At 39.5% G+C, this 12,084-nt stretch overlaps 1 protein-coding gene across 3 annotated transcripts; it reads left to right on the forward strand.

The window, feature by feature from the left end:
* The first annotated feature begins 597 nt into the window (after nt 1-597).
* hltf (helicase-like transcription factor) lies at nt 598-11,894 on the forward strand. 3 transcript variants are annotated; one of them, XM_047393096.1, is made up of 25 exons: nt 598-751; nt 975-1,174; nt 2,808-2,974; nt 3,135-3,277; nt 3,359-3,444; nt 3,929-4,000; nt 4,896-5,087; nt 5,154-5,228; nt 5,314-5,386; nt 5,470-5,521; nt 5,643-5,710; nt 5,832-5,879; nt 6,028-6,138; nt 6,236-6,327; nt 6,988-7,131; nt 7,330-7,462; nt 7,645-7,780; nt 8,171-8,350; nt 8,510-8,625; nt 8,709-8,890; nt 9,009-9,128; nt 10,591-10,703; nt 10,783-10,963; nt 11,253-11,333; nt 11,511-11,894. In XM_047393096.1, exons 2-25 carry the CDS (start codon nt 977-979, stop codon nt 11,652-11,654), a joined length of 2,907 nt encoding a protein of 968 aa, XP_047249052.1. In that variant the 5' UTR covers nt 598-751; nt 975-976; the 3' UTR covers nt 11,655-11,894. The 3 variants fall into 3 exon arrangements, with proteins under 3 accessions (XP_047249052.1, XP_047249053.1, XP_047249054.1); XM_047393097.1 differs by having other exon boundaries at nt 5,314-5,374; XM_047393098.1 differs by lacking the exon at nt 598-751 and having other exon boundaries at nt 1,118-1,222.
* The last annotated feature ends 190 nt before the right edge of the window (nt 11,895-12,084 follow it).

The raw sequence follows: 12,084 nt of genomic DNA on the forward strand, positions 1-12,084 counted from the left end.
GTACCATATAATGTTTAACTGTGAATACATCATAAAGAGAAAAGATGATGGAAACAGACTGAAGGGAACTTGGAGAAAAGTAGTGTTCATATAAACTACCGGTCAAAAGTTTTAGATACACTTTCTCACGTATTGGGTCTGTTTATTTTCATGACTATTTACATTGTAGATTCTCACCAAAGGCAACAAAACTGTAAATGAACGCTCATGAAATTATGTAGTAAACAAAAAGTATGAAATAACTCTAAACATTTTTATATTTTAGATTCTTCAAAATAGCCCCCCTTTGCTCTGATTACTGCTTTGCACCCTTAGCATTCTCTCCATGAGCTTCCTAACGTGGTCACCTGAAATGGTCTTGAGAGAACTTCCCAGAGGTTCGGCAAAAGGTTAACAATTCATCACAGCAAACGGCGGCTACTTTAAGGAATCTAAAATATAAAAATTATATAAATATTAAAAAAAATATGTAAATATAAAAACATATTTAAAATTCTTTTACAATTTCTCATTTGCAGTTTTTGATATATATATATATATATGTATATATGTGTGTTTGTGTATGCATACACGCAGTTGTAGATGTTATACACTAATGTACAGTAGGTGGCAGTGTGCACCTAAAGCTGTTTGTGATAACTGCCATTATAGAAAAGAAGAAGAGGACAGTCAATCAATAACGCTCATTTGTCAACAACGCTGAACTCTGAACTAAATTTTTGGTTGGACGGTCTTCGACAGGAAACTAACAGTATGGATGAGACACTAATATTGTTGCTATTCACATTACAACGCATTATGCGCCGTTCATTTATTATTTTCATACTAATGTTATTTAGCGTAAAAGCTAAGATGTGGGGAAGTTGTTGTAGGGACCGTTTGTGATTATTTGGTGTATGAAAATTGAAACCTTATCAGGTCTTTCTTCATTTGGATACGTTTTATATTCGTTCTGTACTCCTTTATGTGTGCAGGCATGTTTTCCCATCGGTGGAGGTTTGGTGGGGACAGGTTCACCGATGTGGACCTCTTTGCAGACAGCTCTGAGTCCGCTGCAGAGACTCTGTCCCAAGCCATCAGAGCTGCTGCCTCCGAAGAGCCGGATGCAGATGGTAGCGTGTCTTTTGGCCAGCTGCGGGGCACCGTGGTCGGGCTCAGATATTACACTGGTGTGGTGAGGATCAGTTAAAGTCATCTCTATTCTTCCGCTGCGACTTAAGATGTACGTTGCTGCCCTCCTCTGTCTGGGTTGCTTGTTTGCAGTCTCACTGTTTTTGCAAATGTAACCAAAATAAACAAAGATCCTTTGTTAGTGTCGATGTTTAAAATAGTATTTACTGTTAATTATTAAATTAGGTGTTTGGACTAAATGTGTTTTCTAAATATAGTCTTTTCCTGTTCCTGTTGTTCCATGGACATTTCAGTAGTATTTGACCACGTCATTTAGTAGGTATGTTGGCAAGATTTCCAACACCTTGTCGAAACAAGCTTTGCTTGGAAAGGAAGTTAAAAGCCCTTTTAAATGATACCATGATCATGTATTTAGATACAGAAATGTTACAGCATTTTAAAACCTGTAATCTTTGGGTAGTTTGTGTCTTAAGTAAAAAGATAAAAAGTTGAAACCTCAAAAAACTTGTACTAGATCACATAAAACTTCATCACAAATATTTTAGATATGGCTATAGATCATTTAGCAAACAATACTAGGTACATTTTCTATTTATTTTTTACTTGTCAGAATAAATGACTTGTAAAAGTCGAAACGGTTATAAAGATTAAGACTTAGTCGTTAAGATCTCCACTGTGGCCTGTGTTCCCACACTTAACTGACTGTGTGTCACTGTGAGTTCGAGACAGGAAGTTGCATCAAGGAATGAAATCTCAGTTCCTCACTGTTCTTTTGGTGTAAATCAGCTTCAGTTGTTTGGATGTAAAACTCTTGTTTTCTAAGAGAAAACCCACTTTAGTTCAATAACATTCATGCATTAACAGATTTCATTAAATCAATTGTTTTACTGGGGAATCCTCCGCTCGCATTTTCAGCATTGCATAAAACATAGCGGAAAGAGGGTGAGGCAAAATAGTTGTAATGGGGCTTTTTTTTGCAGATTGAATCAGTTTTGTGATCATTTAAAGCAGAAATTGAAATGGAAACAGATTCAACTAGGAAAGAAAAATATTGTGATTAGAATTGCTTATTCTCTAAATGATCATGACTGCAAACCTTAAACCTGACAGTTTGGTTAGATTTTTACTTCTACTTTTTGAGCTGCTGGTCCACTGTTGGTCCCATGAGAATGTCACTAAACCCTGTGTTTATATTTCAAAATCTGATTAGAAGCGATCATTGTGTATTTTGTAGCGCTGCAGTTACACATTTCTGCAAGTTCTTTCTGCCTGCAGGGATAGGTTTATAGCCAAAACATTCTGATTAATATTTAAATACTTTTTAGCGTGTAATTGAAATAAATATCACAAGATCTAGAAATAAAATGTGAAGTCCCTTTATATGTACATATTTTTTTTTTTATTAAAAAATTTAGAAACTCCCTTTATCATCTGCCTTCTTTCATTATATTGTCCCACCATACAGACACTAGAGAAAGTTGTAGTCTCTTTCAGTTGCAATAAAAATATAAATGATCATTGTGTAAAAAAAAACAAATAGGACAGTGCCATATTTCTACATGTCATTTGTTCCTTTTAGATCAGCTCACCTGCCTGCTTAAGTAAAAATGAACACTTATGAAGATAGACAAGTAATCTTTTTAAAGAAACGTATCAATGCTTTCCTGTCTGGACAGGTAAACCGGGGGGAGATGGTGGGTTTAGTACGGGAGCCTCATAATCTGTACGACCAGAACGCGGTGATGGTCACTAACGTTTTAGGGCGACAGGTGGGACACATCAAGAAGGAGCTGGCTGCAGCCATGGCCTATGTAATGGACCAAAACCTGGCTAAAGTAGAGGGGTGAGTTGTAATTGGCAGAAGCAAAGATTATTATTAGAAAAAAAAGTCCTTTACAAGAACCAGTAATAATCAGAAGCACAAAGAGCTTCTCTTTATACTCTCTAATGCCCACAGTGATGAGTCAGTTTAAGCTGAACCTGGGTATGCATGTCATTGTTAGGGTGGTTTACGCAGGGACCAACAACACCTTCTCCATGCCAGTCACACTGTCGTTCTGGGGGAACCAGGAGAACAGGGATGCTGTGATGAAGTACATGGCGAGTCGAGGATACAAACTGGACGCAGACGGAGGCAGACCCACAGGTATGCGCTCTCCTTTGGGATTTCAGCTTCTGTGTCCTAGCTTTTAGTCAGTGTTATTGACCAAACAGCTCACACTTTCAGGTGCAAAGGGAAAATCTTTTGGCAGTCCAGGCCCTCACTCGTTTTCCTTGAAGAAAGGGGTGACCATCCCACTAACTGCAGAAGAGGTGATGAAATTAGGTTTATATGCTTGAAGTTGGAAGGGAAATATTCTTCCAACAATTATATTCCACATAAGAAATCTGTTTAAACATGACTTTATCAGAAATACAACAGGTAGATGTTTATCTAATACAAATGCTGTTTAGTTGTCATACAACAATTATTTCTGCAGCCTGTTTCCAGACATATTCCAGAAACATTTTGCACTAGAACTGCACATTATATCAAATCAGTGTCAAAAAGACTGCTTGGATGAGACATATGGAAGGATATTATGTTTTAGGTGTTGTGCATGCAAATTCTGCATGTCAATAATATATTTGGCTTGTTGGACGAATTTTCAGTGCCCACACAGGTTCAAGAGTGGTAGGGGTGTGACAATGAAGAACTAACAGAATCCCTGTTAATCAGAATTGATATCGACATTGCAGCATACAGCAATAGTAGCATAGCATTCTTATTTTGTATTTTTATTCTTCTGTGTTCCAGCTCAAGAATGCGTTTGATAACTTATTTGAGGGTTTGATGCAGAGCAAAGATGGGGAGAAAGAAGCAGCTGAGGTGAGTTATGTTGTCGATTGCTGCCTTGCAAAATTACAAAAAGGGGGCGATTAATGTTCAGCAAAATAAACATCATTTTATTTATCTTATATTTCTTGATCTTTTATGTTGCAGCAGTTCCTTTGTAAAGGTTTACGTTTTTTCCTCTCTGACATTACATGCATTTACCACACTACCTTGCTTGTACATATACCCCTTAATCTTTTTTTTACATTTCATTTTGTTACAACCCCAGACCTACATTTATCTTAGTGGGATTTAATGGGACGTAGCAGCACAAAGTAGTGCCTAATTATTAAGTAGATTGAAAATGATACATGATTTAAACAAAATATATATTCCACCACAAAACTGAAAAGTGCGGCATGTGCATTTGAGTCAGATCTATGTAGAATCTCCTTTCACTACCCCCTCTGTCGCAGTCTCAAGTGTTTTTCAGCCCCTAACAGCTTTCGTACAGTATTGCCCAGTATTTATCCTCAGAAGTACCCCCACAGCATAATGCTCCTACCACCATATTTCGCAGTGCGATGATGTCTGCATTAGTTATACTGAAGCCAGATTACACACAGGTGGATGTCATTTACTTTTTAGGCAACTTCTGAAGTCAAATGGTTGCACTGGAATTTATCTAAGCTCATCCGTGCAAATGGTGCTGACTGCAAACGCACAACATACTTTACAAATTATTTCTAAACAATTGAAAACCATGCATCATTTTCACTTCTCAATTATGTACTACTTTGTGTCGGTTTCTCATAAAATGTCCTGTAGAACACATAGAAGTTTGTTGCCGTAACTAGACCAAGTGTGGAAGAGCTTAAGGGGTGCAAATACTTCAAGGAGTCACTTTAAGTAGATCTGTGAACATGCAATGGGCTCTATGTCCCTGCAGGCTGTGGCCACTCCCCTGCTGCCTCACCAGAAACAAGCGTTGTCCTGGATGTGTGCACGGGAAAATAAAGATGCGCTGCCGCCTTTCTGGGAGAAGCGTGGTGAGCTGTACTACAACAGCCTCACGTGTTTCTCCGCCAAAGAAATACCAGAGAGGGTCCGGGGGGGAATACTGGCTGATGACATGGGACTGGTGAGTGATGAGCCTTAATGCACATATACAGTAAGTTATATTTAATTTATTATGTTTTCATTTCAGGGTAAAACTCTAACAGTCATCGCTCTGATCCTTACCAACTTCCACAAAGGAAAGCCCTTGCCTGTGGAGAAATGTGTAAGCTTCCATGTTGTATTGCCCCCACACTTTGTTCTGTACAACTGGAAAAGCAACTAATCCAGGTTTGCCTATATGTGTGCAGGAAGCACCATTTTCACCTACCAAAGCTACAAGTAAGCCTCTGGAAGGCTCTAAGCTGGAAGGTGCTGTTCATGGTCAGGTTTTTACCACTAAATATTTTCTCTCACACCTTTTTTTTCTATTAATATTTTAATAGTCAATAGTTTATTCATTTTAGAGAGTAGAAGTGAGGATAACGCAGCAGGAGGAAGTTCTCACTGGTCAGATGTGTAAGCATGCTTTTCTATTTGTTTTAGCAATTTCAGTATCAGGTTTTATATTTAAACCCACCAGCGTCTAATATTTCAGTTTCTGCTAACTTGAACTGATTTTTTTTTTAATGTGATTCAGTCCAAAAGAGGATGTGATCTGCCTTGATGAAGCAGATGTGGTGCTGGTAGAAGATGAGCCACAGAAAAGTAAGAACCAATTTATGCGTTTGTGATTTTTCAGTGTTTACATTCACCTATCTTTATGCACTTTCTTGCTTTGCTCATATTTTGTGTCTTAATTTCATTTTTCTGTTTTTTCTTGTTGCAGGTTCCAACAAAGAGAAGCACAAACCCACTAAACGGAAGCCCAGTAAAGGTGCAAGCCCCCTCAACTTTGTAAACTATACTAGATGTGGAACGTAAACAGAGCCCTTGTTGAGAAAACCTGCAAATTAATGAATGTGGCATTACTCAGAAGTATGGTTTCTTTAATCTAAAACATTTACTGTGTGCTGTTTGCACAGGGGGTCCATTATTACTTGAAGATCTGGACTTTGCTGCAGCCTTGAGTAGCTCAACATCAGCTACAGGCCCGAAGAAGAAGAAAACAGCTGAGAAAAACAAACTTAAACAGAGTAAGTTTAACCAATTATGGTGTTTTTCTGTTTCACCTCGAGTCTGTAGTTGGATTCAGTCAAAAGAGAACACTGGCAATGCGATTTGTATACACAGGTGTGGAAGGGTCTATCGCTGAAAACACAGATGACTTATCAGCGAAGGCCACTCTCATCCTCTGTCCTCTCTCTGTGCTCGGCAACTGGTTGGTAAGAACACAGCTTTACACAAAGCACCTAAACTTATAGATGTTTTATGCATTTATTTACTTTACATGCAGTAGCCTCAGTGTATTGTAATGGGATTTTATGTTATAATGAGGAAAAAAAGGTGCTCTGGTCAGATGGGGACCTGCATTGAGTTACACTATGTTGACACAACAATACCGGGAACACATCATCTCTACAGAGAGAGAGAAGCTGATCAGAGTTGATGGGAAAAATGCATATAGCTACATAGAGGCAAATCTTTAATAAAACCTTTTAAGGCTTCAAAAGACTTGACTAGAAGAGTCACCGTCCATCTTGAATACAGCCCTAATGCCGTCCATCCGACTTTACTGAGCTTGAACTACTTTCCAAAAAGAAATTTTCCATCTGTAGAATATCAATACTAACGTAAGGTACTTCTACGAAGTATCGACTTGGGAGGGTGCATTTTCAGATTTTTGTTTTTGCCAATCTCATAAAAGCCCAATGTGCTGCAACATTAATCCTTTTGCAAAACATTATATGAATCCTCATTTTTTAACTCAAAAAAACACATTCTACAAAACCCTATTGACTACAAAGAGAACATGTTTTATTTTGCATTTTGTACACAAACGTTATATGACACTGATTTGGACCATCTTTTATTTCCGTGTGCAGGACCAGTTTGAGCAGCACGTGCACTCCAACATGAAGCTCAACATCTACCTGTACTATGGTTCCGAGCGCAACAGAAACAAGACGTTTCTGTCCTCTCAGGATGTGGTGATCACCACCTACAACGTCCTCTCTACCGACTTTGGGGTAAGTTCCGATGGGTGGTTGTAAACCATCAAAAATGTTCACGAGAGCCAAAAAGAAGGAAAAAAAATGTATTATTTAAATAGTTTAAATTGCAGAGCTAAGGGTTAAGAATGTTTTAAAAAGTGAGGTTTAGGTTTCACACATTAGGTTCTGATTGGTTACCAGTGAACATTATATGCTGCAGTATTTTCCTTTCAGAATAAGAGTCCTTTACATAGGATCAACTGGCTAAGGGTGGTTCTGGATGAAGGACACATCATCAGAAACCCAAAAGCACAGATGAGCAAGGCTGTGCTTGAACTGAAAGCTCAGAGACGTTGGATTCTGTCAGGTACTGTGCTGCCCTGATGCAGGCAAATACACTTCCTGGATTCAAAAAGCATTGATTTATAACTGGTTATGATTTGAAGATGGAAGAACATGTTTTGTTTGGACATATTCTAGGACTCTGGAATGCAGCTTTATTAATTTACAGTTGAATTTACACGTGTGATCATTGCTGCGCCTCTTTAGGCACTCCTATCCAGAACAGCGTGAAGGACTTGTGGATGCTGCTGGCCTTCCTGCACCTGAAGCCCTTCGATGTGAGGGAGTGGTGGAACAGAGTGATCCAGAGACCGGTCATACAAGGAGACAGGACCGGCCTGCAGTGAGTGCCCACATGGAAGTAAACTGACGCACTACTACAAAAAATACTCTAGAGGGAGCAATTCAACGAGCTGGATTCAATGCCAGCGCAGTTATTTCTGATCTGCAACACTTTTCAGTTGTAACAGTTTACAGATTCTTATTACCCTGGGTTGCTGCAAAGTCTTAAAATGTCTAGAAAACATCAGGTACGGAATAGTGTGGAAGAATATTTGTATTCCCAGACTTTATTCCCACTGCCTACATGATAAATAAATAGGTTGAGGTTGAAAAACTTAGTTGCCCCAGCCAGTGTGGTTTTGCTTTTGGCTATAGATGTAAATATGGTCATCGTACCGCCTCTACTCAGGGAGGTGAAGTTATTGAGTTTGGGCACTTGATTATGTTTTAGAAACCTTCAGAACCTAGTGAAGTGCATCACCTTGAGACGGACCAAGAACAGCGAGGTGAACGGGTGCCGTCTGGTGTCGCTGCCCAAGAAGTCGGTTTACGTGGAGGAGGTGGTGCTCAGCCAGCAGGAGAGGGAGGAGTATGAGCTGGCACGCAACGAGGGAAGACGCATTATTGGCGGGTAATGGGATGGATGTGGGACAGTGTTCTCATTATAAGATAAAACTTTGCAGAGTTGCTTTACAGGTAATATTTAACAGTATTTTACAGATGATGTGCGGTGCTCTATCTAAATTGCCTTGCCATTACGCATCCTTACGTGAGTGTTTGTATTTTGTAGATATGTCGCCGAAGGGTCTGTGTTGAAGAATTACGCCGATGTTCTCGCCATCTTGATGAGGCTCAGACAACACTGCTGCCACCCTGATCTCCTTGGGAAAATATCCTCCGATATAGGTAAACACCTTGGTGTCCATGATCTCAGGGGTCTAAAGTTTCTGAAAACACTCACCCGTGTTTTCCTCTGGCTCCACCTGCAGCCACCGGAGGCACTCCAGCAGATCTGCGGCAACGTCTGATAGAAAAAATGCGGCTGGTGTTGGCCAGCGGCTCGGATGAAGAATGCTCCGTGTGTCTGGACTCGGTCCATCTGCCCGTCATCACTCACTGCGCCCATGTTTACTGCAGGCCCTGCATCGCCCAAGTCATCAGCAGTGAGCAGGTACTTAACGGGATGTGATTTCTAGTTTCTCCTCACAAATCTTTCTTTAATTATCAGATAATTGTTAATTTATTATCAGATTAATTATCACTCCCATTTCGGTGTGATTTCAAAACAGATGGCCCGATGTCCTCTCTGTCGAAGTGAGATCAAGACCAGTGAGCTGGTGGAGTTTCCACCAGAGGAGATGGAAGATGATAGAAGTCTGAACTCTGACAAGTGGAGGACAAGCTCAAAGGTATGCACCGCGATCTACCATAGCTGAAATACCTGCTGGAGGAGAAAAGTAGTAAAAATGATCAGAGGATTTTTGTGTGGTCTTAAAAGTCCAGAATTTCTTTACGCCTTACATTTTTAGGTTCATTTAGTCTCGGCTTGTTTTAATTTCCTTCAAATTCGCTGGCAGAATTTATTTGTTTTGAGTTCTAATTCTGGCTGAGGAACTTGTTGCACTAACAAAACTACAAGATGCAGGATAGCAAACACCGTTGTTAAGCTGGAGACACAACTTTCACAGATTCTATAAAGTCCAGACGACTGGTTTTTGTTTCACAACCAAAAGACTGGCAATCATAAAGGCACCTGCTGAGGTATCACAAACTACTGGAATTTTCAGACCAGCTAACATCAACTCTCGACGATGGCGATTGAACTCGGCGCTGATAGATGATATTCTCAGAATTCAGACAGGCTACATTTCTGTTGTACTCCCCCATAAAACTAATGGGATGCAGGTTACAATACCTTAAATTTAACCCACAAGTGAATAATTTAGATGGTGAATATATTATTTTCTTTATAGTCATGTTGAGAGTTATGGACATTCATTTAAGGTGGTGAAGTTGTTTGTGGGTTTTGGAATTACTGTCAATGTTGGCTAGAAATTATAAATATCATTTCTATCCTAACACACAACTAAATAATATCTGGGCCTGATCACACAAATAACCATTGAGAATCTATGATAAATAGGTTTATTTTGTAGAAAATATCTCATTCAGACATGTCAATTCTTTAAATGAAGTCCGATTAAATTTACAATAAGACTCTTCATTATTTACTGTATTTTAGTCTTTGATATCCGAGTATCTTTCCTATCTCGTTTTGTTTTTTATCACTTCGTGATTGTAATTTTGTCTGATTGTAGCTGGGGTTGGGTTGGGTCAGTTCAGTTTGTCTTTCACATTTCCAGACTCTGGTTTTCACCCCATCTCATCTGACCCCAGCCAGTGTAAAATAACGTAGACTTTCCCCACCTGGGAATTGGGGGTTAAATCGGGCAGAAGATCCTGTTTTTTTCCCCAGGTTTAGAAGATATTCAACCTTTCTTGCAAACGAGTGAAATTTTTAAAATTCTGGTTTCTGTGCCTCCACCATCAGTTTTAATCCTGCTTTGGAAGAGGAACACCATCAGTATGCCCATCTCCTTCTCAGCAGCATGAGAGGGACAGAGGTGGGCGGCGTTATGTGCAAAATGCAGCACTAATGCCAGATTTATTTCTGCAGTTTAGATTTTAAAATGATCCATTCTTGCATATTTAATTTCATTGAAGTGATATTCATGTATCTGTGCTGGCTTAGTGATTTCTTGTATTAAAGACCACACCCCGTTTGAAATACTATTATACCATATTTTCAGATGTTGAGTTTCTGAAAAGGTAGCAATTGTTTGCTCTTAAAATCTGCTGGTGTGTTTGCAGGTTCAGGCACTGATGGGAAACCTGCTCAGGCTGCGGTCTGAAGACGTCAACATCAAATGTCTGGTCGTTTCTCAGTTCACACGCTTCCTCACCATCCTTCAGACCCCACTCAGGTAAACACAAAGCTCAGGTCAGTTACCTTATTACCAAAACTGATGCTCACACAGGCATTATTTTTCCTCTGCATCACAGAGAACACGGTTTCATTTTTGTGCGATTGGACGGCACGATGAGTCTGAAGAAGAGAACTCGGATCATCCAGGAGTTTCAGAGCTCCGGAGCAGACAGCCCTAAAATCATGCTGCTGTCACTCAAAGCCGGAGGGGTGGGGCTTAATCTGACTGCAGCCTCTCATGTTTTCCTCATGGATCCTGTAAGTGCACACTTCTGCAGCAAACACATGGATTCAGACCTAAATATTCCATGTACTTTTTGATTTATTAAGTTATTAAACCTGAGGGAAAAATCCAAGTTACAAGAGGCACTGTTTACACCACTGTGGGTCATAAGACTGGTGTGTGACTTATCTAATAAATAAAGTAAGGGTGATTTCTATCAGGATTTGCATAGCTTACCAAGTTTGATGAGCTCAAAGGAAAATGTGCAGATTCAGTCTACTGCTACAGGGCTTTTTTGTGAATAACTGTTTTTGTCTGTTTAAGGCCTGGAACCCAGCTACTGAAGAGCAGTGTATTGATCGCTGCCATCGTTTAGGCCAGAAGAGCGATGTTGTCGTAACCAAGGTCAGAACTCTGTCACTGAATGGACATTTGTGCAGAGGCATCATTGTTTTGTTTTCACTGAAAACTGTCAGTCACTCAGCTCCTACAGCTTAAGACTGAACTCCTCCATTTACAAATATCTTGCTGCCTGTAGTTATTTTAATAGTTTTAACTAATCAGTGTGTGTGTCTGCTGCAGTTCATTGTGAAGGATTCAGTGGAAGAGAACATGGTGAAGATCCAAAAGAAGAAGCAGGACCTGGTGGAGAAGACGTTTGGCTCAACCAATACAGACAGGAAAACATCTCGAATCGACGACATCAAAGTTCTGCTGGAGATGTAGACGCCCAGCGGCTAAAGGAGGGTGTCTACACAGATTTCATCTGCTTTGCTTGTTCACTTTAAATCTCCCGATAAAGTATTTGGTCTGGATGTGTAATTAACATTCAACTGCACTTAAAAAAAAAAAAAAAAGGTTTATACCTTGTTTTGCTATCAGATGACAGGCACAAACCTGGTACCAAAGAACTGCATTAGTTGTCATGTTCTAAATGTTATTTCACAATAAAGAATTGCTCACCAATTTACTGCTATAACTTTCAGTAAATGAACTGTGGAGATCTCATTTGCAACATTAGACCTCTAAATTACATCCATGTTCAGCTGTCAAATGTTAGGTTAGTTGCACCCTTCCAAGAGTAACTTCATTTTACTTACTTTTTTAATATGCAAGTACTGCAGAGTAAAACATATCCAAGTGAAAATATTAAACA

The sequence above is a fragment of the Girardinichthys multiradiatus genome, chromosome 19 (assembly GCF_021462225.1).
Source record: "Girardinichthys multiradiatus isolate DD_20200921_A chromosome 19, DD_fGirMul_XY1, whole genome shotgun sequence".
NCBI lineage: Eukaryota > Metazoa > Chordata > Actinopteri > Cyprinodontiformes > Goodeidae > Girardinichthys > Girardinichthys multiradiatus.